Raw genomic sequence first — 25,685 nt, 5'->3', positions numbered from 1 at the left:
TATACAATTTGAATGTATGTTGGCTTTTATTCCAGTGATTTTATGTAATTCTCTATCTTTTAGAGCTGTGTATGCTCAATGCATATAGGTATTGCACAATTTACTAACTTTTGCTATAATGCCATTAACAGTTTGGAATACATGTCCTCCGTGTTTAAGGAAGGCAGTGCTTGTGTTAGAGGTAATGCAGATAAGCTTCTCTTGGTTAATTCTTGGTTTGAAGGGGTTGATGTATTAAGAGAATTTGAACAGGTTGAGCATATATACATGGGAGTTTAGAAGAATGAAAGGTGATTTCATATTCATATTCTCAAAAGATGAAGGAGGCTATTTATCCCATTGAGTCTATGCCAATGCTCAGCATTCCCATCAGTTCCATTTCCCCATTTTATTTCCCTGTAAACTATTCTCTAACATGCCCATCAATTCCTCCCTGATCCTCCACCTACATCAGCAGCAATTTACAATAGCCAATTAACTTACTGGCACTGCTGTGGGAAGAAACCAGAGTGTCATAAAGGATGTGCAAACTCCACACAGACATGACCAGAGGTCAGGATCAAATGCAGGTCACTGGAGCTATGTGGCAGCACTGTTAACTACTTTGCCACCCATATTGAAAATTGTAGTATTAACAGAGTAGATGTGGAGAGGATATTTCCACTAGTGGGGATATCTAGAATTAGTGGGTAGTTTCAGAATAGGGCTTCACTTATTTCTGATAGAGCTGAAGAGGATTTTCTTCTCCTGAGGGCCATGAATCTTGGAATTCTTTGCTTCAGAGAACTGTGGAGATGGAGTCATTGAATTGTTTATTGATAGGTGTTTAAACTTTCTTGGTGTGGAGTGGTACAGGGAGAGAATTGAGGCTAAGATTGGATTGCCATGACTTCATTTACTGGGGGAGCATGTTTGTGGGGCCAACTGGCCTACTGCCCCTGTTTCTTATGTTCTAATACTGAGGGCCTCAAAACTCCCATCTCTGTAATCTCCTGGAGGCTGTCTGTATGTTCCAGCACTGGCAACTTTATTATCCCCAAAATTAATTGCTCTTTCATTTGTGGCTTTGTCTTCAGCTGCCAAGCCTCTGAAATTCTTTCCCAAGATATTCAGGTTCTTAGGCTTTTTAATTTTTCAAAAATGCTGCTTTAAAATGTGCCCCCTTTGTCCAAGTTGTTGATAGTTGGCTGTAGTGTGTTCTTACATTGCTCAGTTGAATTTCATCTGAAACATTCCTGTGAAGTTCCATGGCTTTTTATTATAAACCTGAGTTCTTTTTGTTTGTGTTATAGTTGAAGGAAAATTGCCCGGAGAGTTGCTGGAATGACATTTAATTTGGTGGAACAACAATCATTTTGCTCATTGTCCCACTACATCAAAGTTTACTTGCGCTATTGGCCTTGGTTGCAAGTAACCTGACATTGCCCTTTTTCGTGCTTGAGTGTACTGCTCAGTATTTTCCTGAGCCTCGGTTTGGAAGGTTGGGATTAGGAGTTTTAAGCACAACATGCACAAAGTGAGGGGATAAATGTGGAGGTTGGCATGGTCTGGAGAGAGGCTGCCACAAGGAATTGGTGGGGAGCAGTGGCAGGTTAGATTAGGGTACTGGTGTGAAAATATGGTGTGAGGGGTGGAGGTTGCTAGATCGGCAAGGACAATACGAGGGTCAGGTGGTTGGGAGATCTGAAAGGGGAATATGAAGGTGGAGTGGCAGGAAGATCAGGGAAGCAGGTGGGGGTGGTGAGGAGATCAGATAGGCTGGCATGATGATATGGAGGGGGGATGGGGGTGCTTTGGAGAGAGCTGTGGCTTGAGGATTTGGATACATTTCTGATTTACCAGCAGGTGTTGTGGGATTAAGATCTTGTTGCATTGGGAATTCCCAATGATGGATATCTCCAGGGCAATGTGATCCAAATTTCCCTGCTTCAAAAGGAGCATTACACTAGGAATGATGATGTCACATGTTCCCATGACACAGAAATTGTGCCAGGGTTGCAAGGGTAACTTGTAAAGATGCAAGGGTAACTTGTTTTTTAAAAAAAATAGATATGTCCATTTGAGATTTTTTTTGATTCGTGTGATTTGAGCTGGAAGTGGTCGCAAGTGCAATTTATTCCATGTTAAATTGATTTTCAGTATCAGTGCTGAAACATTTTGAGACAGATGTGATCTAATAGCTTTGTCATTGTGATGATGATTGATTCAACAAAATATAATTTGACTGATTCCATCACCATAAATCTCTGAATATGATGTTTTGTGCCAAATGGCTCCAAGGTTATAAAACTGCACATTTTCTAATTCAGCAAAGGTTATATCATGACAGGTCTGCTACATAGAAATGAACAATTTTACATGCAACACAAAACTCTTGTGTTTCCTTAAAATCTTGTTGTCTTTTCCATCATTTTGGCACATCACTTCTGTCCACCTTTCAATTTTCCATCACTTTTTATTGCATTTTGAGCTTCCGTTTAGTCCTCCCAGCTGCATGTTTGAGGATAGTGTCGCAGTTCAGTTCATTGCCATCTCTTGATGCCAACTGAGGTTTTGTTGCTCTTTTTCATCTAATTCTCAGCTACTTAAGAGGTGACACCTTCCCTCACTCTTCCATGCTCTACCTCAAAGTATAAACTGAGTTTTGACTTGACCATTTCAATTGTTAATCTCAACAGTTTTTTTAAAAAAGGCCATATTTCTGACCTTGAGTTGTTTGGTAAGCACTCGAAATGCTTTTCAATCTTTGCACCTCGTTAACATGTTCATTCAACTCGATCACTTTTCAAAGGGAGTTGCATTGTGAGGACTGGTTTGCTTAGCCACAAAGTCAAATTTAACTCATTAGGAAATACAGTGCCTCCAATTTATTGCTGTTCTTGGTATGTTTCCATATTTTCAAAATTGACACCAGCCATAAAGTACTGGTCAAACAGACATATACTTTAATGAGCATTTTCAAGGAGGAGACAGGTAGAAGATTTTGGAGAGTATGTCAGGATGGCCAAGTTGAGGAATGGCCACCAGTGATGAAGCAATTAAAACTGGGAATACATAAAGGGCCAGGAATTGGTGGGGTGCATTGGCTTACAGGCTGGAGGAATGGGTTGTCAGATTTGTGTAATAGCAGGGGTGGATTGGAAAACCAGGGAGGGACTAGAACATAAAGATGAAGATTTTAAAATGACGAATTGTCAGAACTGTTGATGAGTTTTATGTGAACCATTTCCCTGTCTTCATGTTGGGAATTCCTTGGCCCATTGCTGAGGAGTTCCTTAGCCCATTCCTTAGCCTTTACCCCATCTGCAGTAAAGGCTGCCCACTTCTTTTGTTAACTGGTGCAATTTATCCTGCTAATCCCAAATTTAAGCCTTAAACATTTGTGTTAATCCTCCTAGCATGTTCTTGGTGGTTCTGTCCTCCAACTCTGTGCCACCTCCTGCATTGCTGACTTCGTAATAAAAAGACAATATCTACCTTTTCTTTTGAAGACCCTTCTGCCATTTGTGGTCCTCTGAATCAATGTTCCAGTAATGAAGAGAGAATTTTCCTCGCCATTCCAATGTACTTCACAGTCAATTAAGTATTTTTGAAGTGCAATAGTGATTGAACTAATTCATTCACAAGAAATTAGTAGCCCTAATAATATATTTTGTTACAAATAGTGAAATGCATTACCTCCGACTTGCTTTGAATAATGTCAAAGGATGGTCACTAGTGGTGAATAAAATCTTTTTGAAGCCTTTTAATCAAGACACTGATTCTGTACTTTTTTTTGTTTCACGGATTATTCCATTCTTTCAGAAGTTGTAGTTATAAATCGACACAGATTAATAAAATACATCATTGAATCCATGTACACTGCATTTACTTGCTATTGGCTTGAAGATGGCTATTTTGCTATCTGTTGAGATGGCCTTGAGTTAAATGCATTTGGATCAGTCTCAATCTGATTGCTTGACGAGGTGAATAAAGGCATAAAATAAATTGGTAAATTGGTTTATTATTTTCATATGTACCGAGGCACAGTGAAAAACTTGTCTTGTATACTGTCCATACAGATCAATTTATTATAACAGTGCATTGAGGTAGTATGAGGTTAAAAACAATAAGAGTGCAGAATAAAGTGTTACAGTATAGAGAAAGTGCAGTGCAGGTAGACAGTAAGTTGCAAGTTCACAACAAGGTGGATTGTGAGGTCAAGAGTCCATTTATTGTACGAGGGAACCATTCAATAGTCTTATAACAGCGGGATAGAAGTTGTCCTTCAGCCTGGTGGTACTTGCTTGCAGGCTTTTGTATCTTCTGCCCGATGGGAGGAGGGAGAAAAGAGAATGTCTGGGGTGGGTGGGATCTTTGATTATGTTGACTGCTTTACCAAGGCAGTGAGAAATGTAGATACAGTCCATGCAGGGGAGGCTGGTTTCCATGATGCGCTGAGCTGTGTCCACAACTTTCCGCTGTTTCTTGTGGGATGTATCCAGATAGGATGCTTTCTATGGTGCATCGATAAAAATTGAGGGTCAAAGGGGACATGGCAAATTTCTTTAGCCTCCTGAGGAAGTGGAGGTGCTGGTGAGCTCTCTTGGCTGTGGCGTCTATGTGATTTGACCAGGACAGGCTGTTGGTGATGTTCACTCCTAGGAACTTGAAACTCTCAACCCTCACGACCTCAGCATTGTTGACATAAACAGGAGCATGTGCACTGCTCCCCTTCCTGAAGTCGGTGACCAGCTCTGTTAAGTCATTCCACGCTGTAATAAAGCAAAGATAAACAGAACCAAGGAGCATACAACAAACATTTTAATTTTCTTTTGCTAGTGGGAGTGAGGGATACTTATCTGATTTACACAAGACACCTGGACATCTTGCATCTTTATATGCCATGGTTAGGCCACAGCAGCTGGATAACATTAACCCTTACATTCTCAATTACTTTTACAGCTCTTTTGTTTTGCTGACATTGAGGGAAAGGTTATCATGACATCATGTTACTAGGCTCTCTATTTCCTTCCTGTACTCCGACTCATCACTATTTGCGATGTGGCCCACTACGGTGGTATCATCTGCAAACTTGTAGATGGAGTTAGAACAGAATCTGGCCAGGCAATCATGAGTGTGTAGAGAGTAGGGGACTGAGGATGCAGCCTTGTGGGGCATCAGTGTTGAGAACAATCGTGGCAGAGGTGTTGCTGCCTATCCTTGCTGATTGCAATCTGTTGGTCAGAAAGTCAAGAATCCAGTTGCAAAGGGAGGTATTAAATCCCAGGTTTAGGAGTTTGGTGATGAGTTCGCTTGGATTTATAGTATTGAAGGCAGAGCTGTAGTCAATAAATAATAGTCTAACGTAGGTGTCTTTACTGTTCGGATGTTCCAGAAATGAGCATAGGGCCAGGGAAATGGCATCCGCCGTAGATCTGTTTTGGCGGTAGGTGAATTGCGGTGGGTCGAGGTTGTCTGGGAGACTGGAGTTCATGTGTGCCATGACCAGCCTCTCGAAGCACTTCATGATGGCGGATGTCAGAGCCACTGGGCAGTCGTCATTAAGGCAGTAGTCATTAAGACAAAATAGTCCATAATTTGGCAGTAAAATTGAATATTAAGAAGGATACACCCTCAGTTGGTGAGAGATATACTGAAGGAGTGAAGATACTCTTGAGAATGGAATCAGAACATGTATTGTTGGTACAATAGGAATGAAACACAGTTGTTTTTTTTTAAACTCCAATCCATATCCTAGTGGGGTAAAACTGGATGCTGATACTGATGAAGTTTTTTATTCCTCATTACAGGCATTCTTAATCTTTTTATGAGTGGATTTCACTTAAAAACAAACTGTTACTGTTTCAGAATACTTAACAAATGTTCCTTTTTAAACAGATTGGCCATTTAGTAATTGGACAAAATGGAATTCTCTCAACTCCAGCTGTATCTTGCATAATCAGAAAAATTAAAGCAATTGGAGGAATTATTCTGACAGCAAGCCACAACCCTGGTGGACCTGATGGAGATTTTGGAATCAAATTCAATATTTCCAATGGAGGTTAGTAATACATGCAAAATTTGGCTGTTGATTAACTAATGGGTTTTCAAACCTGTGCTTTGATCATTCATTTTGCTATTGTTTGGATAGCTTGAATGGCAGTAATGGCTTTCATGTAGTTTCTTCTTAGACCAGACATCATTTAGGTCCAGCTCATTTTCAGCTACCTTTTTAAAACAAAAAAATTTCCATGATGCAACTTTCCATCATAGCACTTGCCAAATTGAGATTCTTTGAACCATTTCATTTGTTGATATTTAGAGTATGGGTGGGTGAAATGGAATGAGATTCAGAGGGGATGCCAGAAGAAAGTATTTAACAGAAAGCTGGTGGAAACACTTGTTTGGCATAATTCTCTCATTTCCAAGAACAGTAGATGTTTTATGTTTATTTCCAGCCTTCTTATTTGTTATTTTTCATTTCTGGCATGAAGAATAGAATGGTCTATCTTGAAAATTTACTTCCATAATGGGCTTCTTTTTGATTTACCGTGTTTTGGTATCTTTCCTAATCTTGGATGCTGAGATCCTTAGATGGCAGTGCAGGTAAGATGGGAACTCTCCTCGGCTCAATAGCACCATCTTGATGTGGTATTTGAATAGGTCAGATTTGATATCACAGCTTTGCTTGTAGTTCAAGCAGAAAGCATCTCTTTGAAATAGATGTTTTTCATTATCGTCACATCTCATCCCAACCATAATTGTTCTACTTTTCCCTTTTAACATAGCACTGAAGAAAGATATTATGTTCATCACTTCCTGTACACTCTTTGAAAGAACTATCCAATTATTTCCACTCATCTGCTTTTAATTTCAAATGATACTCAGACAAGCACTGAGTATTGATGCATGTATTTAGACTGGCAAAATTGTATTGAATGTTTATCATTTGCTCTGCAGTTTAGAGCAAAAGAAATTGTTTTTCTCTGCTTTATCTGCTCGTCTCATTCCTTTGCTATCTTAGAACATTTGTGAAGGACTGAAATTCACGAATGTAGAGCGTGTTTCAGGTGGCATACCTTTTGGAAACATCATAAGGTATTACATCTCACTTCTGAGTAGGTTATAATTGGTACATAGTCACAAAGGAAGTGCCTTTGTAGTATTTATTGTGTTTTTATTTGTTTTCAGATTACTGTTGTTACTACTTGAGATTTAGTTTTGTTATCTTAATTGTATCTTGAGCCATTTCTGCCCAAACATTGTGGTAATTTTAGTTTTGCCAAGACGTTTGCTAATATTACACTGCATACAATGTTTATTAATTTTAGTATTATTGGCATAAATAATTACTGAAACTTCAGTACAGAAAGGGACTTCCTGGCACATCATATTTGTTTAAGCTACATGTTATACTATCCACTTCAATCCTCAAGCTTTTGTATTTTCTGCTCAATGGAAGGGGGGAGAAGAGAGAATGACCAGGATGGGAGGGATCTTTGGTTATGTTGGCTGCTTTTCCAAGGCAGTGGGAAGTGTGTCAATGGAGGGGAAGCTGGTTTTTGTGATTGACTGGGCAGTGTTCACAACTCTCTGCAGTTTCTTGTGGTCTTGGGCAGACCAGTTGCCAGACCAAGCTGTGATACATCTGGATAGAATCCTTTCTATGGTGCATCTGTAATAATTGGCGAGAGTCATCAGGGACATGCTGAATTTCCTTAGCCTTCTGAGGAAGAGGCGCTGGTGTGCTTTATTGGCCATAGCATCTATGTGGTTTGACCAGAACAAGTTGTTGGTGATATTTACATTTTGGAACTTGAAGCTCTCAACCACCTCCACCTCAGCACTATTGATACAGTGCAAGAACAGAGGATCGGAGGTTGTACATGTATAAATTATTGAAAGTAACAGGGCAGTTTGAGAAGACTGTTGTTTAAAAATGCATGTAGGATCCTGCGTTTTATAAATGGAGACATAATGTATTTCATTATGAGCTTATATGGAATAGCTGGTTTAGCCACAACAGGTGAAATGCGTTCAACTTCCATCACCATATTTTGAAAAAGATGTGGAGGCCTTAAAATGCAGAAGAGGTTGACTGGAATGATTACAGAGATGAGGGATTTTAATTTCTGCTCCTCCAGTCAATCCATACAACCACATTCCTTGGAACAGCCAAAGATGACGGGATCTTAATAGAGGTGTTTAAAAATTTATGAAGGGTTGACAGAGAAACTGTTTGCATTGGTGGAAGGGTCAAGAAGCAGAGGACATAAAGTGATGACGATTAGCAGAAGAACCAAATGTGACATGTTGAAAACTTATTTATGCAAGTGTTTAGGGTCTGGAATGTTCAGGAACAGATTCAGTTGTCATGTTCAAAACGGAACTGAGTAAGTATTTTTAAAGAAAAAAGTTATGGAATATGGGAGTGGAACTATCTGTATTGCTCTTGCATAGGGATAATATTGACAGTGGCTCAAATGGCCTCTTTGCCTGCTGTAACATTTCTGTGGTTCTGTAAAAGCATCATACTTGCATTCAAGCCTGTTCTCACCAGTAGGTTAAGGGATATTGATTAGCAATTTTTCCTCTTCCCTGCAACCTAGGTATGCTGACGTCAATTGTAGTACCACTTTTGCCACACATGGAAGGATTGAAATTTGAATTTTGTTCACTTCCATTCAGTGGGAAGCAAAACAATAGCACTCTGAAGGTGATAACTAGTGAATACAAGACACTATTAATGGAACGTCCTTTGGAGATGGATAGTCGGCTCGTTTATAATAGACTGAATTGATTGCAGGAGCAATTTGCATGTTCCAACCAGCACGGGGGGGGGATTGGTCACAGAAGAAAGTCCTGCCTGAAATGCTGTTGCTGCTCTGGCTTTCCTAGACCTAAATGTCAGGTTTCTCCCCCTGTCTTAGCTATCTCTTTTAGCCTGGAGGCAGATTGGATTGCCCAAAATTAAGATGGCCTGGAAGTGGCTGGCTGCTTTCAGGTACTCAAATTCTGCTTGCAGCCCACTATATCAATTATCAAAAGAGAATTCACTTTTGAGTACTTTTTAAGGGTTTCCCCCATTTTTCAAGTTAAACCACAACCCTGAATATTCCCGTTGCATCGTCCCCTAACGGGTAACATTCAATTAAATGCCATTGAACAAAGGAATGATTTTCTGACTCTTAAATAGAGATCCACCAATTAATTACAAGGCAAAAATGATCCTACCTGCAAAATGTTTCTCACTTAAGATAATGGAGGTGCCATGATCAAAAGATCCATTTGAATGAAGCTTGCATTATTTTCCCCGAGCCTATTTCTAGAGAGCTAAGTGCCTATTTCTAGAGAGCTAAGTAGAAGTCATAATACTTTTGACTTCCAGAAACAGATTCATAGTTGATTGCAATATCAAAGCCTAAAGGAATAGGAAAGTTTAAAGGTTAATCTCCAAGGTCAAGGTTGGTTGATCTTGGTTGAGGCAGTACAGGACTACAAATTGCCTTAGGAGGCAAAATTAAAAAATGGTCAGGAATGTTGGTATGATTTCTGTTTAGTGTAACATATACTTAAACCTGACAAATTATACTTACGACAATTTATAGTCTGTGAATTTTCATCCATCTTTCCCTCTTATGAAGAACTTGAGATCTTGCTGTGGTTCTATTAGCTCATAGAAACCCTTCAGTTCTTTGCCCAAAAAGCCCTTTAATCATGTGTCATGACATGTCAACAGACTACTCGATCTTGAGTGCATCACAGACAATCTCACTCTTGTGCATGCTGCAGAATTGTGTTCATGAATGACAGCCCTGACCAAATCTTGGTTTTGCCTTTAGAACCCAGGGCAATTTGTAGTTCTCTACTGCCTAAGATCAACCATCTTTGCAGTTTGAAGATTAATTTTGTAAGCTTTTTGATTCCTAAAGGTTTTCAAATTCCATTTGAATACTGGATCAGTTTCTAGAAACAGCAGATATTACAATTTTTAACTTGGCTGTCAGGAAACGGGCTGGGGGAAGTCCTGTAAATTTCAAGTGGATGTTTTGAAGTAGAATGCAGCATTGTAGACAAAGTTGAAAGTATCCCCATTCTCTGGTGTTTTGGGAGATCCTTCAATTAAAAAGTGTCCGTAAATCAACAACTAGTTATTTGTGTTGATTTATCTCTTTTATAGTATATCACGTATGTCTTGCCTCCTGCAGGTCCAGCTCCTGAGGCTGTCACAGAGAAGATTTTTCAGCTCAGCAAAACTATTGAAGAATATGCAATCTGTCCGGATCTGAAAGTTGACTTAAGCACAATTGGAAAACAACAATTTGACTTGGAGAATAAGTTTAAACCATTTACAGGTAACCAATTGTTTCCTCTATTTTAAAACCACTAACATAAACTAAACTTTCACTTATTTTGGGTTAATAAGTATTTTGAATCTCTCACTGTCTCCTCATTTCTTCTTGAGTTCATTAGTGCTTGGAACCTGGTCCCTGGGCATGATAATGCTGTACCTAATTGTCTATAAGACCATGCAATATTGGGCTCTAATAATTCTGTTTGTGTTCTGAACAGAATTGTAATTTAGAACTACAAATCAGCTTAATGTAGGATTGGATGTTTTCTTTTCCTTCTCTCATGGAAGTGCTATTCATTTTAAAGTACATGCCCGGTGAGTATCTCATCCATTTCATAAATGAGAGCTTAACTTGAATTGGCAGTTAATCAAAGAATAAAATAGAATCCATAAATTAATCTGATTCATTTGTCATCTGATATTTCATTCAGATTTTCTGCCAGCCATGGTCCTTGAATAACAGTTTAGAAGAACAATTCCATTTGAGCTTTTTTTCTTTTTCACTTTCTGCTTCGATAAGGCATGAACCTACTTTTTGCGATACCATAGTACCACAGCTATGACAAGCTAAGTGCAAAGTGGGAGTGTTCATGTTGTCTTGGTATTGCACAGAGTGATACCATTAAAATTTAACGACTCAAGAACCAGTATTATTAACAACTATGAAAATGAAGAAATCAAGGAACAGAGAACTTGCCAATTAAGCTGTGACTTTGTTGTCAATTAGGCTATGAATGATCATTCTTTTAAAAAAAAAATGTGGTTGTAGAAACTATTTTATAACCGAACTTTCAAAAGAAGGAATTGAGGAACCTTTTAAAGAGGTGGGTTCAGAGAGTTAAGATCCATCAAAAGAAATGAGTTTTATGGACATGATAGGTTTTTTTTCTGTAGCTGGAAAGAACTTTTTGATATTCATTGTGTTTTGGATGATTCAATGCTTTTTGCCTCCAGGAAGGTGCAGGTATTGATCAGTGCTATATGCAAAGTTGCTTAATGCACTATTTTCTGCACATAGCTGTGATCTTACTGTTAATTTTTTGCTGGACATATGCTGCCTTGCATTGCAGTTATCATTTTTTAAAATGTCCATTTTCACCTAATTCCAAAGATGAAGCACATCAACTCCTCATAACTTAATCATATGAAGCAAGGAATCGGCTTGAACTTCTCTATAGATATTCCATCCAATCTCTGAATTATTGGGTTATCACCCTCATATTTTCATTTGAAGTACAGCAGATTCCTGTATCTTCCCCTTTAACACCAACCTTTGTAATAATTGGTCTTTTTTGTCATGTGTGCTATTATCTCCATTAAAAATAAATATCACGGCAGTCCCTATAAGGAATGTCTGATTATTTTCTAGTGGAAATTGTGGATTCAGTGGAAGCCTATGCTAACATGCTACGAAACATTTTCGATTTTAATGCTTTGAAGGAGCTACTTTCTGGTTCAGAGCACTTGAAGATAAGATTGGATGCCATGCATGGAGGTATGAACTGCAGTGAGAAGACTGCTTATTGCTATATTAATATTAGAACATATTTTGCTGAAGATTCCCGGTATAAAATTTAATTGCAAAAGGTGAATTTTTGTGAAAATATGCTTGACAAATAGCCTTTACTTAAATTATTCTGTATTTTATTATGATTTACATAATTGGATTCTTTGCAAATAAATCAATGTCTGACTACATAACAGCTTGCAAAGCTTGTACCTCTTTAACTTTCAGGTTTCAAGCTACTGTAACTGATTAAGCCAAATATTGCATTTGCATTATGTTGTGTTACTCAGTTTCTTCAACAATATCAGTTTCCTCAACAGAACTCTATTTCAAAAATCCTCCCTCATTTCTCCCATGTTATAACTTCTTCTGCTCTATGCATGTATTTTTTATTGTTGATGCAAAAGGTAAACAAATAAAAGCAAAATATTATAGATATGGGATATTGCAAACAAGTTTTTCAATGTGATCAAGATGCATTTAGCACATGATAACTATGTATTTAATCTTTGGGAAGTGTTTTTGATATTGTCTTCATGGATCCCACATAGCAGGCAAATCATAAATTTACAGGGAGGTGAGGAAACTTTTTTGTACACCCAGAGGGTGGTTAGGGTGTGGAAGGATGATAGTGGCAGAAAGCCTCATCACATTTTAAAAGTTCTTGTATGTGTAATTGAAGAGCCACGAGCTTCAGAGCAATGGAGCTATAGATGGAAGAATAGCTTAATTCTTTCTTGACCAGCACAGACATAATGAGTTGAATGGCCTTCTGCTGTGTTGTACATTTTGTTTTTATCACTCATTTCACAGTTAGCCCTTTATATAGCCATTTTATAATGAAATGTTGTTGTGGGTCTTTGTCACATGTCAGACCTTATTTGGCTATTTTTCAAATAGCTGGTATATTTATGAATGCTTCTGATATTCACAAAACATTCTTTTTTTTCTTTTTTCCATATCTCTATGAAATAAATGCCTCTCGTAATTTAGTACACTTCTATTAGGATCTGCCCTCAGCCCCCTCTACTCCATAGGAAACAAATCCAGCCTATCCAGTCAACATCCTGGTGAATCTTTTCTATACCCTCTCCAATGCAATAACACCCTTAAAATTTGCAAATGACTTTTTCCTAAAACTTTTTTTTTATCAAGAATAGCACTTTTACTTTTCTTAAAAGTCTCAACTCATGTTTATTTGTAGTTTGTGATCCCCATAATGCAGACATGTACACTGTTTACTTCCCCCCCCCCCCCCCCCTCCCCCCATCTGGGATTTGCAGTGAACCAATTGCGGAGATATTGCATCAAAAGAGCTCGTCAAGCTTAAGAAAATTTCTCGTATGGGGCTGGTAAATGTCTGGAAAAAGCACCTTTTTTAGAAGCCGTTGCTCGATATTTGAGGATAGAAAAGAAATCTGGCAAATCATGTTAGCAGTTCTGCATGTTCAGAAGAAAATATTCAATAAGAATCTGCTGCTGATACAATGTATATTTTTGGTTTTAAATTTCACTCAGTCTTGATATCATTCTCTGTGTCTGTGGAAAGTGTTGAACTGTTAATCTCCTGCGTTAATTATATTTTGTGAAAACTGGGGAAAGTTAGAGGTAAAATAAGTTTTAAGATGGAGAGAAAGGACAGGGGAGGAGAGAACAAGGTTAAGGTCTGTGACAGATCATCACAGATCTTTCCCATTGTTCTTTCTCCCCTTTCCTCTTTCTCCACACAAGTAAAATAAGTTTTAAGCTAACTTTTTCCAGTTCTGAAAAGAGTCATAGAGTTATTGAGTCATAGATGTACAGCACAGGAATGGGCCTATTGGACCACCACATCCATGCCCATCTTTTTGCCCACCTACACTAGTCATTGAACTTTTTAATTCTATTTCCCTTTCTGCAGAGGTTTCCTAACCTGCTGAATTGTACCAGCATTTTCTGTTTAATTTCAGATTTTGCAATGATGGCTTATTTTGCTTTTCTTAATATTTTGTGTGATGTTCAATTCAATAAGTTTTGGATTTAAAGTATTTAATTGTCAATAAGCTGCACTTTTTTTCTGTCATCAGAATATTTGTTTCATTCATTTTATTCTTTTAAATAGTGATGGGTCCTTACGTTAAGAAGATTCTATGTGAAGAGCTGGGGTCCCCTGCAAATTCAGCAGTGAACTGCACACCTCTTGAAGACTTCGGTGGTCATCATCCTGATCCAAACTTGACATATGCTGCTGACCTAGTGCAGGCCATGCAAACAGGAGACTATGATTTTGGAGCTGCATTTGACGGTGATGGTGTAAGAAATAACATTTGTCTTTCTGCCAGTATTTTAGCTCGGAGCTGTTGTGGTATAATTTTCCAGTTTCTAATGCTGGTGACCAATTTAAATATAAATGAAAGGACCCGAATAAACTTAAACAGACCTATTGAGGGCAGTGGAATGGTGCTGTACGTTGGTGCCCTCATGTTCAGTGATGTGGAGTCGGCATATATCGGATTTGAGTTTTGTGTTGAATTTGAGTTTCCACTCTGTCAGGTCACATTTATATAGCTCTCATTTTCTTTAGTAGAAGCTGCTGGTGATGTGGTATCTGTGTACTGTATTTTTGGAAAGGGCACCTCTGTTAGAAAACTAATAGGGAGGTCTGCACCCTTGATGGTGACCTTTTTCCTTCAGAGATTACAGACAGCCTGTGCTTGCTAGGCTTTGCCAATTTTATGTGTTTTTATTTCTGGCAGCAATGCCCTCCTGACTGCCACAATTATTCCCACATATTATGCCTTGTCTCATACGGATAACACACTGGCCATTTATCCATCTCCTTTAACCATTTACTTGAGATGCTATTCTGTTTCTTCTGTGTTCTTATCTTTTACCTTTTGCTCAATTCTTTTCAACTTCTTAGACAGTCGTTCAGAATAGAGGATGACTTGCTTGCAGTCCTTTCCTGAGGAGTGGATAATACCTGTGCATGAATTCTTTTAATGTGGGTGGCTATTGCACGTGGTCTCTACAGAGCAGGACAAATAGGTCCACAGCAACTGGATGTCAGGCTCTTTTTTTTTGCCCATTTGATCACATGTATTTTGCTATGTTGTAACATTGTTGCATTTAATTCTGGTGTTACTCAGACCCTTTCAAAAAAAAATAGTGAAATTGTTCAAAAAGGCAAACTGCTAGAATGAAGTGCTAAATTGGGCCTTGCATGGTTTCCAGTGGGATCACACTTTATACAATGCAATCTCATTCAGCAATCTCAGAAGGGTATTAACCCTTAAAGGCATGCTCCTAGTGGCAAGCAGATTGCAGCGTGGGGGGAATTGAGTGTTATGATCGGTTGCAATCAAGCTGGGTTGGCCATGGGACAGTGATTTGGCTGGGGGCAAGCCAGAACCTGCAATCCCACCCCATGTTGCGGGTGCAACTACTTTTATTAAAATAAAACTCAGTTGACACAGTCGAGACAGAAGAGACTGGAGATGCTGGAGCAACACACTAAAAGCTGGGGAAACTCAGTGGGACAGGCAGCATCTGTGGAGGGAAACAGACAATCTTTATTAAATATAAAAGCAAATCTCCAGCAGTGTCCCACAGGTTTCACTTTCACCATGATATGCTCCTTGTTGAATTGTGTCCTAACATGGGTCATTCATCTTTAATCCAGTTTCCGCTGTTAATCAAATAAAATGCACAATGCACTCATAATGTATGTGCATTTTATTTAACCTTGACCTTTGATGTCATCTGTATGGAGTTTGCACGTTCTCACTTTGACTGCATGGGTTTCTTCTTGGTGCTCTGGGTCCTCCCATGTCCCAAATGCATACAGGGTGGTAGATTAATTGGCCACTGTAAATTTCCCCTGGTGCATCAGCAAAGTGGGGGGGGAGGGGTTGATGAGAATGTAAGAGAATTTTTTTTAAAAAAGAGATTAACGTGGTGTTAGTGTAAATGGGTGTTGATGGTTAGCACGGACTCAATGGACCAAAGGGCTTATTTTCATTCTGTATTTCTCTATGACTCTCTCTAAATGCCTGGTCCAGTTTTTTTGATTGGCGGCATTTCATCATAAAATGTGTGCAATCACGGTGGGGGAAATTCCCTAAATTATGTGTAGTGTGCAATTAATGTCTTAAAAATAAGAGCGCAAATTGATTAATTTCTAAGCATACTGTTAAATCACATTTGATCACATAAAATGAAAATATACTTCTATTCCTCTAGGATCGGAACATGATCCTTGGAAAGCATGGATTCTTTGTCAACCCATCTGATTCTGTGGCTGTAATTGCTGCAAACATCTTCACTATTCCGTACTTCCAACAAACTGGTGTTCGAGGATTTGCTCGCAGCATGCCCACTAGTGCAGCACTGGATCGGTGAGCATGATTTACCTGTGGTCTGAAACTTAAATGAGTGACAGCATCTTGGTTTTCTGTTTTAATTTCTTAAAGGGAAGTCCTTGTCTTTGGGAGCTCCTTCAGGAAAACGTACATTGAGCACACTAATAGCCTTCTGAAATGTCCTTGCATTTTTGTTAATGGAAACATGGGATAATCTTTTGACCAAATCCACAGAATCTTTAGAACGGTTATTAAGCAAGGTGCTTCAAAAGATCACTTGCTCTCAACTGGAGACAGTATTATTAAACTAATCAAGGTTGATAATGTATTTGAATATTGTGTCCTAGTCAAATTTACAGCAAACATCACCTATCCAATAACATGGATAATTCAAGTTCCACATTCTTTTGAGCTCAGTAACCATTCCTAGAAAATAAAACCAATGGTATTTTCTTCATCTAAATGTTTAAAACGGAGTCAAATGAGTATGAATTAAAACTTTTCATTAATATTGATTTTTGAGGGACTCTGATGATAAGATTGCCAATGACTAGAAAATATTTCCTTTAACATCTTTTTGGTGAAATGGCATTATTTACCATTTGGCAAAAATGCTTGCATATTACTAAACTTGCACACCAAGCCAAACTCATTTCAAAATTCCCTACACTGCATTTTGAATATAGTTTGGCTTGTCTTTCCTACTGCAAGCTTATAGTCTTTACAAGACCCTTCCATCACTATTAAAAATATTTCCATTAAACTTGTGATTGCACATTTGCTATATTATTAACATTACAAGCAGTTGCCATTCCTATCCCTGTAACAATCATAATCATTGCCCACTTCTCAAAAAAAACCTTCCTTGTGTCCAATCCATTTATACTTATGCTTTTTTTTAACATGTCTGTTATCTTCAGATTTGTATCCATTTTTCCAACTGAGTTTCTGGGTCTGGCAAACTACTGATACACTTCTAATCACAAATAATATCCCTTATGACTGTCACCATAATAAAACCCCCATCTCCTCCAAAAAGATCCTCCTCGATCTCTGTACTCCGGACACAATAGATGATTTTCAACAGTTCTGTTCAATGAACTGTCCTTACTATATTTTTATTTTACTATACTATACTCCTACTATATTTTGTAACAAGTTTCTCTGCCTGCTCCTGCACTTTTGAAACTCCCAAGAAAATATCCTTGGTTCCCTTTACATTCTATTTTGCTCAACAACTGGATCCAAAAGTTGTGAGGTCAAATTCTGCAATAAATTATAGATGAATTTTTTGAACTTTATTTTTTAACGTATGAAGAAAAATTGAAAATTGGACCTGAATTCATCTCTTTAAAGAGTTGCCAAGGCTACAAAAATAGCTTTGTATGAGACACCTACTGGCTGGAAATTCTTTGGAAATCTGATGGATGCCAATAAACTTTCCCTTTGTGGAGAAGAAAGCTTTGGAACAGGTAAGGTATTTAATTTTCTTAATTGGTAGATGAATGCGATATTAATATTATGAAATAAGAGGTTTAGAAATAATTTTCACTATTGTAATTGATTATTGTGAGATTTTTTTTAATCGCTACTTTCAACATTAAGGTATAGTCTAAATCCACAACTTTGTGCAGTAGACAGTAATTTAAACATGATGATCTGGCAGAGCTGATCACCCTCGTTCCCAATACTCCAGTGAGTGAAAAGTCAGTAGCTAAGCCATTCCTGGTCGTGTATCTTCTAGTAGATGTAGTGCTAGTGATCTGAAAGAAAACTGCCATCTCCCTTTGGTCTTGTGGCTTGGGGACAATATTATTGGAAACATACTCTCAAAAGAATAACAGAGGTATTTCTGAGGATCAAAACTGAAGGTAACTGAGACACAAATATATTAAGCTCTGTATTAAATTTGACTGTGATGGAACTGTATTTGGTTTCAATAGCTCATACTGAGGAAGGAGGGAAAACTTCCAAGGCTTTCGTTTCCGAATATTGGCCAGCTCATGTAACTGGGCAATATTCAGAAATGAAAGCCTTGAATACAAAAGAAGGAACTTTATTTTTTGAACATTTAACACTTTCAGGGCAGTTTTGATGCAAAGCTTTTGCTTTATCTCACCTAACCTTGATTGCTTAATTAGACATTGGAAATGTGTTCCTTCTGCCAGCATTCCCACACCATGATTCTTGCAGTGTTTTTTCTAATTGAACCTTTGATTCATGGCAGCTGTTATTTTCATTACCTTTCAAGGATCTGACCACATTCGTGAAAAAGATGGTCTGTGGGCTGTGCTTGCCTGGCTGTCCATTATTGCCAAACGCAAACAAAGCGTGGAGGTGATCATGCAGGAGCACTGGCAGAAATATGGTCGCAATTTTTTCACCAGGTCAGATCACGTAATTCAAAAAAGGTTCCTTTGCTTTTCATATGAATGTGCATGGTTCCAGGCAAAAAAAATTGTACCGGAACCTACTCCTCTGTTCATCTGCACACCTTATGTTCAAATTATGAAAAATCCTACATTATGATTTGCCAGTGAGATAAAACTTTGAAGGAGATTTTGTTGATTATTGCCTCAGTGTCTCCTGCAATTTATTTTCAGCAATGTTTCTAAAAAGAAATGCCATACATACATAAGGAAATGCAAATGAGTCCAAAGGAATAGACTGCATACATCCCAGTTAACTGGCAGAACAACCCCAAACTTCTCTCTGAGCAGTCCACAAGGTGAACCAATAGATATAAATACAATTACAGTAGGGGAAAAATAAATTGGGAAATGTCTCTTTGACCCTGAGAGGGGAGGAAAAGAAATGTTCATCGTTTGGTAACATTTATCATGAAGTATATTACCAAACATCCTGCCTCAATTTTGTATGCTGCAATATCAAACACATCCAAAAACTTGTTCAGTTTCATTTGACATTAAGTAAAGTGTAATTGTGGGGGGGGGAAAGCATTGTAATTAATCTTTATCCACTGTGTGAGCCAACAACCTACTCTGTGCGAAATCACCTGACTTCTAATTCTCCCAGTGTGTGAACTAGACACAGTATTCTAGAAGGGGTTAGCCATCAGACTGGGCAAGAATGCCATGCTGCTTTTTCATTTGTCTTCAGTTGTTAAAAGATCTTGATTTGAAAAAAAATGTTTTCAGAAGGACAGTCCTTGCTGCTTGGAATGTTTGTTCTGCTGCAGAGCAGTTGCCATTTATGCAAACTGAAGCAACATGTTTTTTGAAGGCAAAAGAGACTTTCGATGCTGGATATGGAATAAAATGAGAGAAATAGATTTAACATCTTAGGTTAATCATAGAACAGTACAGCACAATACAGTCCCTTCGGCCCACAATGTTGTGCTGACCTTTAAACCTCGCCTATGACTATCTAACCTCTACCTCCCCCATATCCCTCTATTTTAAATTCCTCCATATGCTTATCGAGCAATCTCTTGAATTTGACCAATGTACCTGCCTCCACCACCACCCCAGGCAGCGCATTCCATGCACCAACCACTTTCTGGGTAAAAAAAAACCTTCCTCTGATATCTCCCTTGAACTTCCCACCCATTACTTTAAAGCCATGCCCTCTTGTATTGAGCCTTGGTGCCCTGGGAAAGAGGTGCTGGCTGTCTACTCTATCTATTCCTCTTAATATTTTGTATACCTCTATCATGTCTCCCCTCATCCTCCTTCTCTCCAAAGAGTAAAGCCCTAGCTCCCTTAGTCTCTCCTCATAATGCATACTCTCTAAACCAGGCAGCATCCTGGTAAATCTCCTATGCACCCTTTCCAACGCTTCCACGTCCTTCTTATAATGAGGTGACCAGAACTGGACACGGTACTCTAAGTGTGGGCTAACCAGAGTTTTGTGGAGCTGCATCATTACCTCACAGCTCCTAAACTCGATCCCACTTCTTATGAATGCTAACATCCCATTAGCTTTCCTAACTACCCTATACACCTGCGAGGCAACTTTCAGGGATCTGTGAATATGAACCCCAAGGTCCCTCTGCTCCCCCACACTACCCAGAATCCTACCATTAATTTTGTATTCCGCCTTGGAGTTTGTCCTTCCAAAGTGTACCACCTCATACTTCTGATGGAACTCCATCTGCCACTTCTCAGCCCAGCTCTACATCCTATCTTTGACAATCCGCCACACTATCCACAACACCACCGACCTTTGTGTCGTCTGCAAACTTGCCAACCCACCCTTCTACCCCCTCATCCAAGTCATTAATAAAAATCACAGAAAGTAGAGGTCCCAGAACTGATCCTTGTGGGACACCGCTAGTCACAGCCCTCCAATCTGAGCACACTCCCTCCACCACAACCCTTTGCTTTCTACAGGCAAGCTAATTCTGAATCCACATGGCCAAGTTTCCCTGGATCCCATGCCTTCTGACCTCTAAACGCCCTTTGTCACACTGGGAAGGAGAGAAAACAAGTTGGTCTTCAATTGCAGAGGTTGGGGGAGAACTGGATAGGACAAGGTGAAAATATCTGGTGAGGTGAGGCCAAGAAAGTGGCAGAAATTGCCAAGGATAACCTGTTGACCACGAAGGCTGATGGGCAAAAGGTGAGTACCAGAGGAATTCTGTCCTTGCTCTGTCCAGAAAGAGAGAGAGTGAGCATGGAGGTGCCCAGGAATAAATCAGAAGTGTTTTATGCTCCATCAACTATGTCAAAAAGAAGCCATAGCTTGGGGAAAAAAAGAAGACATCATAGAGGCACCTGTGTGGAAAGTCTCATCATTGGAACAAATACGATGGAGACAGAACAACTGGGGGAATAAAATGGAATTCTTAAAGGAGAAGGGTGGGAAGAAGCATGGTCAAGATAGCTGTGAGAGCCTCTCGGCTTGTAATACACGTTTGTTGCTAGCCTGTCCCTGAGACTGAGACAGAGATTCAGAAAGGGATTCATCCCACACCCCACCCTCTCTGTAATTTAAAACCAACTTGTTTTCTCTGTCTCTCAGTTCTGCCAAAGGGCCTTTATCTGAAGTGTTAATTTTGTTTCTATGTCCCCAGAAGGTGCCTGACACGATGAAGCATTTCTGTTTTATTTCAGAGAAGAAGTTTAAACTGGGCAATTCGGAGTGTTGGCTAGTGATCACAAGTGTCCAAGAGCTGCACTTAGCTTATTTCACACTAATAATTGGATCTTATTTTGACTACATTTGTCATCTTTACTCAAATATGGAATGATAAATTATAGTAAATTAGTTGGTGAAAATTTAATTTTTACTTGATTGGAAGGAGCTGCTTTGATTTGACATTTCAACCTTCATGTGACATTTAATGTGGAACTATGGGGTACAGTTACATTATCAGGATTCTGTCTGAATAAAATGTTTGAACTCCCCAGATGTTGGCATTTAATATGCATGATGTGTGATGCCAAGCCATGAAGACTAGAAAGTACTAAATTTGGGTTAATTGAAGCTACTTTCCAGTCCAGCAGACCTTGATTTTGGCTCTAACATTGGTCTTTGGCTTGGTGAGTGTTAGGTAAATTTTCTGTAGCTTTTGATTCTTATTTTTATCCAGTCAGCCCTCTCCAAAAGTGTGTATGTAGGAATTTGATTAGGGTCAGGTGGGAAACCCTACACATAGCATACAATCCAAATCTGCACATAAAGAATAACTTCTGGAGTGAGTTATCAAGAAGATCGAATTTTTAGGGAAGTATTCTCTCATAATAACCAACACCTTCAGGAGAACAAGGAAGGAAATGAAATTTAACTGGGATTAAGAAATGGCAAAAAAATGATCACACTGACTTCTTACTATAACATACACTTGAACCAGTATGTAAATCAGTTAGAATTACTGAATAGAAATACAGCTTTTGTTCCATCAAGTTTGCACATATATTTTTATCCTCATGAACCAGAGTCTAATCTCCTTCTCCTGCTCTTATTCCAAAAGAAGCAAATGTCCAATTCCCTTCTAAAATAACTGGATTCTCCCTTAGTGATGATTTCTTTGGTCGTGATTTATAAAATTTCTAACCTACCATGAATTCCTTGTGATAATCTTAAAACAGAATACTGGTATTACACTCTTGGAAGCAATATCACATTTACCTTCATAATCCCAAATACTTATGTAAAAATGCCTCTTAATTAGCTGTATGCACATTATTCACTTAAGTTTTTCTGTGACAGGTACGATTATGAGGAAGTAGATGCTGTAGCAGCAAGCAAGATAATGAAGGATATGGAGACTGTAATGTTAGACCGTGCTTTCACTGGCCATAAATTCACAGTTTGTGAGGAAGAATACGTTGTGGAAAAGGCTGATAATTTTGAATACTGTGACCCTGTTGATGGCAGTATCTCCAGAAATCAGGTAGAGATGTAGATATGATGTTATTGCATAATATTTAGTTCTCCATGGAGGTACATTAAGAGGTGACATGTCAGTAACTTTAAACCTGTGTGAATCTAGAAGATCGTGCTCCAATATATACCTTGGGGGACAAGGTGGGAAAGAAATACAGGTGCTGACTTCTAACAATTTACTTTCTTTAGAGTTGCCAATCAAAGATATTGGTGCGGGAAAGAACAAAAAATGGGAAAGCAGCTGCAGTTACCTATACAATTGATAAGAAATTCAGATGCTGTTTTTTAAAATAACTTGTTAGAGCTGCATTGATAGAACAAGACTGATTAGGTTAAGTAGGTTTATATTTACTAGAATTTGGAAGGACAAGAGGGGATCTAATTTAAACTTACAAAATTCAGACTGGGTGCAGGATGGATGTTTCCCATGGCAGGCATGCTGATAACAAAAGATTACAATTTCCAAGAGATTCAAGACTGAGATGAGAAATAATTTCTGAAGAGTAATGAATCTGTAGAATTATCATCAGAGGACTGCAGAGGCAAAATTGCAGAATATATTTAAAAAGGAGATAGATAAATTTCTAGATGCAAAGGGAGAGAGTGAGAATATGGTATTGAAATATACGATAAACTGTGATCATATTGAATGGCAAAGAAGGCTCGAAGGGTTGCGTGTCCTACTCCTGCTCCTGTTTTCTGTAATTCATTGTGACCATGAGCTGCAGTTGGTTAGAACTTTAATCCTTTTCTGTTCAGTAATGAAAATCTCCTTTATTGCAGACAATGTAGTTCCTTTGTGGGCTAAATTTTAAAAAGCAATGTGATTTTAAAATGTTAACAAACCTAAATCATAAAATGCCACTCATTGTTGCTGACTGTTATCAACTTCATTCAGAGTCAGAAGTTCAGACAAAAAACATTTATATTGGAATAGTACAGAGCTTTTAGTCTAAAATAGATTATGGCACATCTCTAATTTTGGAACATGCAATATCCATAGTAAATGCCTGAAATCCATCACATCAGAATAAAAGTGGTTAAATAGGAAGAATTTTGCAAAGTCCGAAGGGCAAAAGTTTCAAATTTTATTTCACTTTTACACATTGAATATTTCAATGTAACTAGTAGCTTTTGCAATCCATTTAGGATTTAACAAAATATTACCAGACTGAAATATCAATTTCCTTTCAGGCTAAGATCAATAGCCATTGGTAATTAATTTCTTGTAGTTTTGTCAATTTTCTTGCTCAAGTTGCTGGCTGATTATCTAGTTTGTATAGATGCCTCCAGCCCTGGGATAGATCATCTTCATGCCTTTCCTTTAGATATAAGCCTAAAAAAAATTTGGCAAGATATTCTACTGGAACACCTGTGGAAGGTATTAACCAAAGACAAGTTCTGCATTAATTGGAAATTCATGCACACACACCACCCAGGAGGAGCTGAGAGAGGATTACGGCTTTTCTCTTTTGCCTTTTACCCCAGATAGCCAAGAACAATTGGAGCATACAATTGCTATTCTAACACCAGTCTGTTAACTCATCAAAGACTGGGAATTAAATCTCCAGAACTGTTATGAATACCTTTGTTAATTTCCTGCTAGAAGATATTACAGATGTTCTACTTTTACATTTCTTATGCACCAGTAACTCATGATAGCAGCAGGCTGTGTATATTTAGAATATTAGCCATATCATTAACAGGTCACAGCATCAGTGTCAGCTTGTGAATAATTGTGATAAATCTTATGTTGACAGGGATTGAGAATCATTTTCACAGACGGATCACGCCTTATCTTTAGATTAAGTGGAACTGGCAGTGCTGGAGCAACCATCAGAATCTATATTGATAGCTACTATAAAGATGCTTGTAAAATCTTCCAAGATCCACAGGTAAATATTTTGTATACAAAGTGACTTTTAATCCCCATCCTCGTCTTTAATCTAAACACTGTATCTTGAGATCTGCTGCTAGGCACCGCTTCTCCAAAGTATGTTAATATGAGCTGTAAGACAATAGCAGAGAAGTTCATTTTTACTGAAGGCCTGATCTGGATTTCTAGAGAAGAGTATAATTTTACTTCCTCCTGCAATCTTAGTTGAAATCTGCAATTTAATTGATGAGGTATGATGTTTTGTCAGAATTATGTGTTGAGATATTTCGGGTGAAAAGTGATGACTTCCTAATAAGTTGGTTTAGAGCAAACCAAACTTAAACAGCAGTGCATGAGCAATTTCAGTAATTGGAAAATGCTATCTGGCCCACAATTTGCCTGCTATATTGTACTTTGATTTTCTAACAAATTAAATGCCCAGTCTTGGATGACAATCTGCATGATTTTCCAGCCAGTGGTCAAGCACTTATTAGGAACATCTCAGCCTAATTTTCCATGGCAATAATAGAGAAGTTCTGATAATAGATCAACTTCTTCCCACATTTAGGGAAAAAAAAACTAAAAGATATTGCATGATATTCTATTGCCTATACAAACAACTATTCTACAAGGTTTGTCAGTAAAGGAATATATGAAATCTGTCCAACTGTGAATGTTGAACAATTAAGTAATCATGTATAATTCATTTTGTGTCAGATTTTTATTTTGACCTTCTTGTTGTTTTCTTTTAAACATTTGGCTCAGTAATTTCCAGTTTTCTAAAATATATATTTGATCTTATGAATATATCATACTGTGCTGTTGGATCTTATCTGTTAGTTTAGTTGGGAATGATTTTTTTGTTGGAAATGTTAATTGAAAAAAATCTGTTTGTTTTATCCATAATATAAAGTGTTGGATGGTTCGGAACTTCAAGATGAAATCTTAATGTGGCATAACTGGTTTTCTTCCCTCTCTCAGCATCTGAAGGCAATTAATTATAGCTAAGACATAGCTCTCACCAACACTACCTTGCATTTTATTCACGTGTGAGCCTTGATAGTTAGTGTTTCCTGGTTTTTCAACGGAGGAGAATTGTTGCATCCAAGTCCAATTGCGTTCTCACTTATAGATTTGCTTCTAGCCAGAGATGCTGCAGAGGTCAGCAGTGACACCATAAGAATTTAATTTTCTCCTTTTATTATGGATTATTGAAGCTAAAGAGAGCTCTGTTACACCGATTGAAATTAATTGGCGGAGTATGGGTGGGGGAGC

General features: G+C 38.2%; 1 protein-coding gene across 1 annotated transcript in view; it reads left to right on the top strand.

Annotated features, from left to right (window-relative positions):
• The window catches only part of pgm1 (phosphoglucomutase 1), a 65,984-nt gene that overhangs the window by 35,111 nt on the left and 5,188 nt on the right, over positions 1-25,685 (top strand). Inside the window, exons 2-10 of the mRNA XM_052011385.1 lie at positions 5,881-6,043; positions 10,191-10,337; positions 11,706-11,831; positions 13,945-14,135; positions 16,065-16,219; positions 17,540-17,655; positions 18,435-18,570; positions 22,358-22,541; positions 24,295-24,429. Coding sequence (XP_051867345.1) covers positions 5,881-6,043; positions 10,191-10,337; positions 11,706-11,831; positions 13,945-14,135; positions 16,065-16,219; positions 17,540-17,655; positions 18,435-18,570; positions 22,358-22,541; positions 24,295-24,429 — 1,353 coding nt within the window. The remainder of the gene's footprint in view (positions 1-5,880; positions 6,044-10,190; positions 10,338-11,705; positions 11,832-13,944; positions 14,136-16,064; positions 16,220-17,539; positions 17,656-18,434; positions 18,571-22,357; positions 22,542-24,294; positions 24,430-25,685) is intronic.

The sequence above is a fragment of the Pristis pectinata genome, chromosome 3 (genome assembly GCF_009764475.1).
Source record: "Pristis pectinata isolate sPriPec2 chromosome 3, sPriPec2.1.pri, whole genome shotgun sequence".
Classification (NCBI taxonomy): domain Eukaryota; kingdom Metazoa; phylum Chordata; class Chondrichthyes; order Rhinopristiformes; family Pristidae; genus Pristis; species Pristis pectinata.
This window is presented reverse-complemented; position numbering and strand designations above follow the sequence as displayed.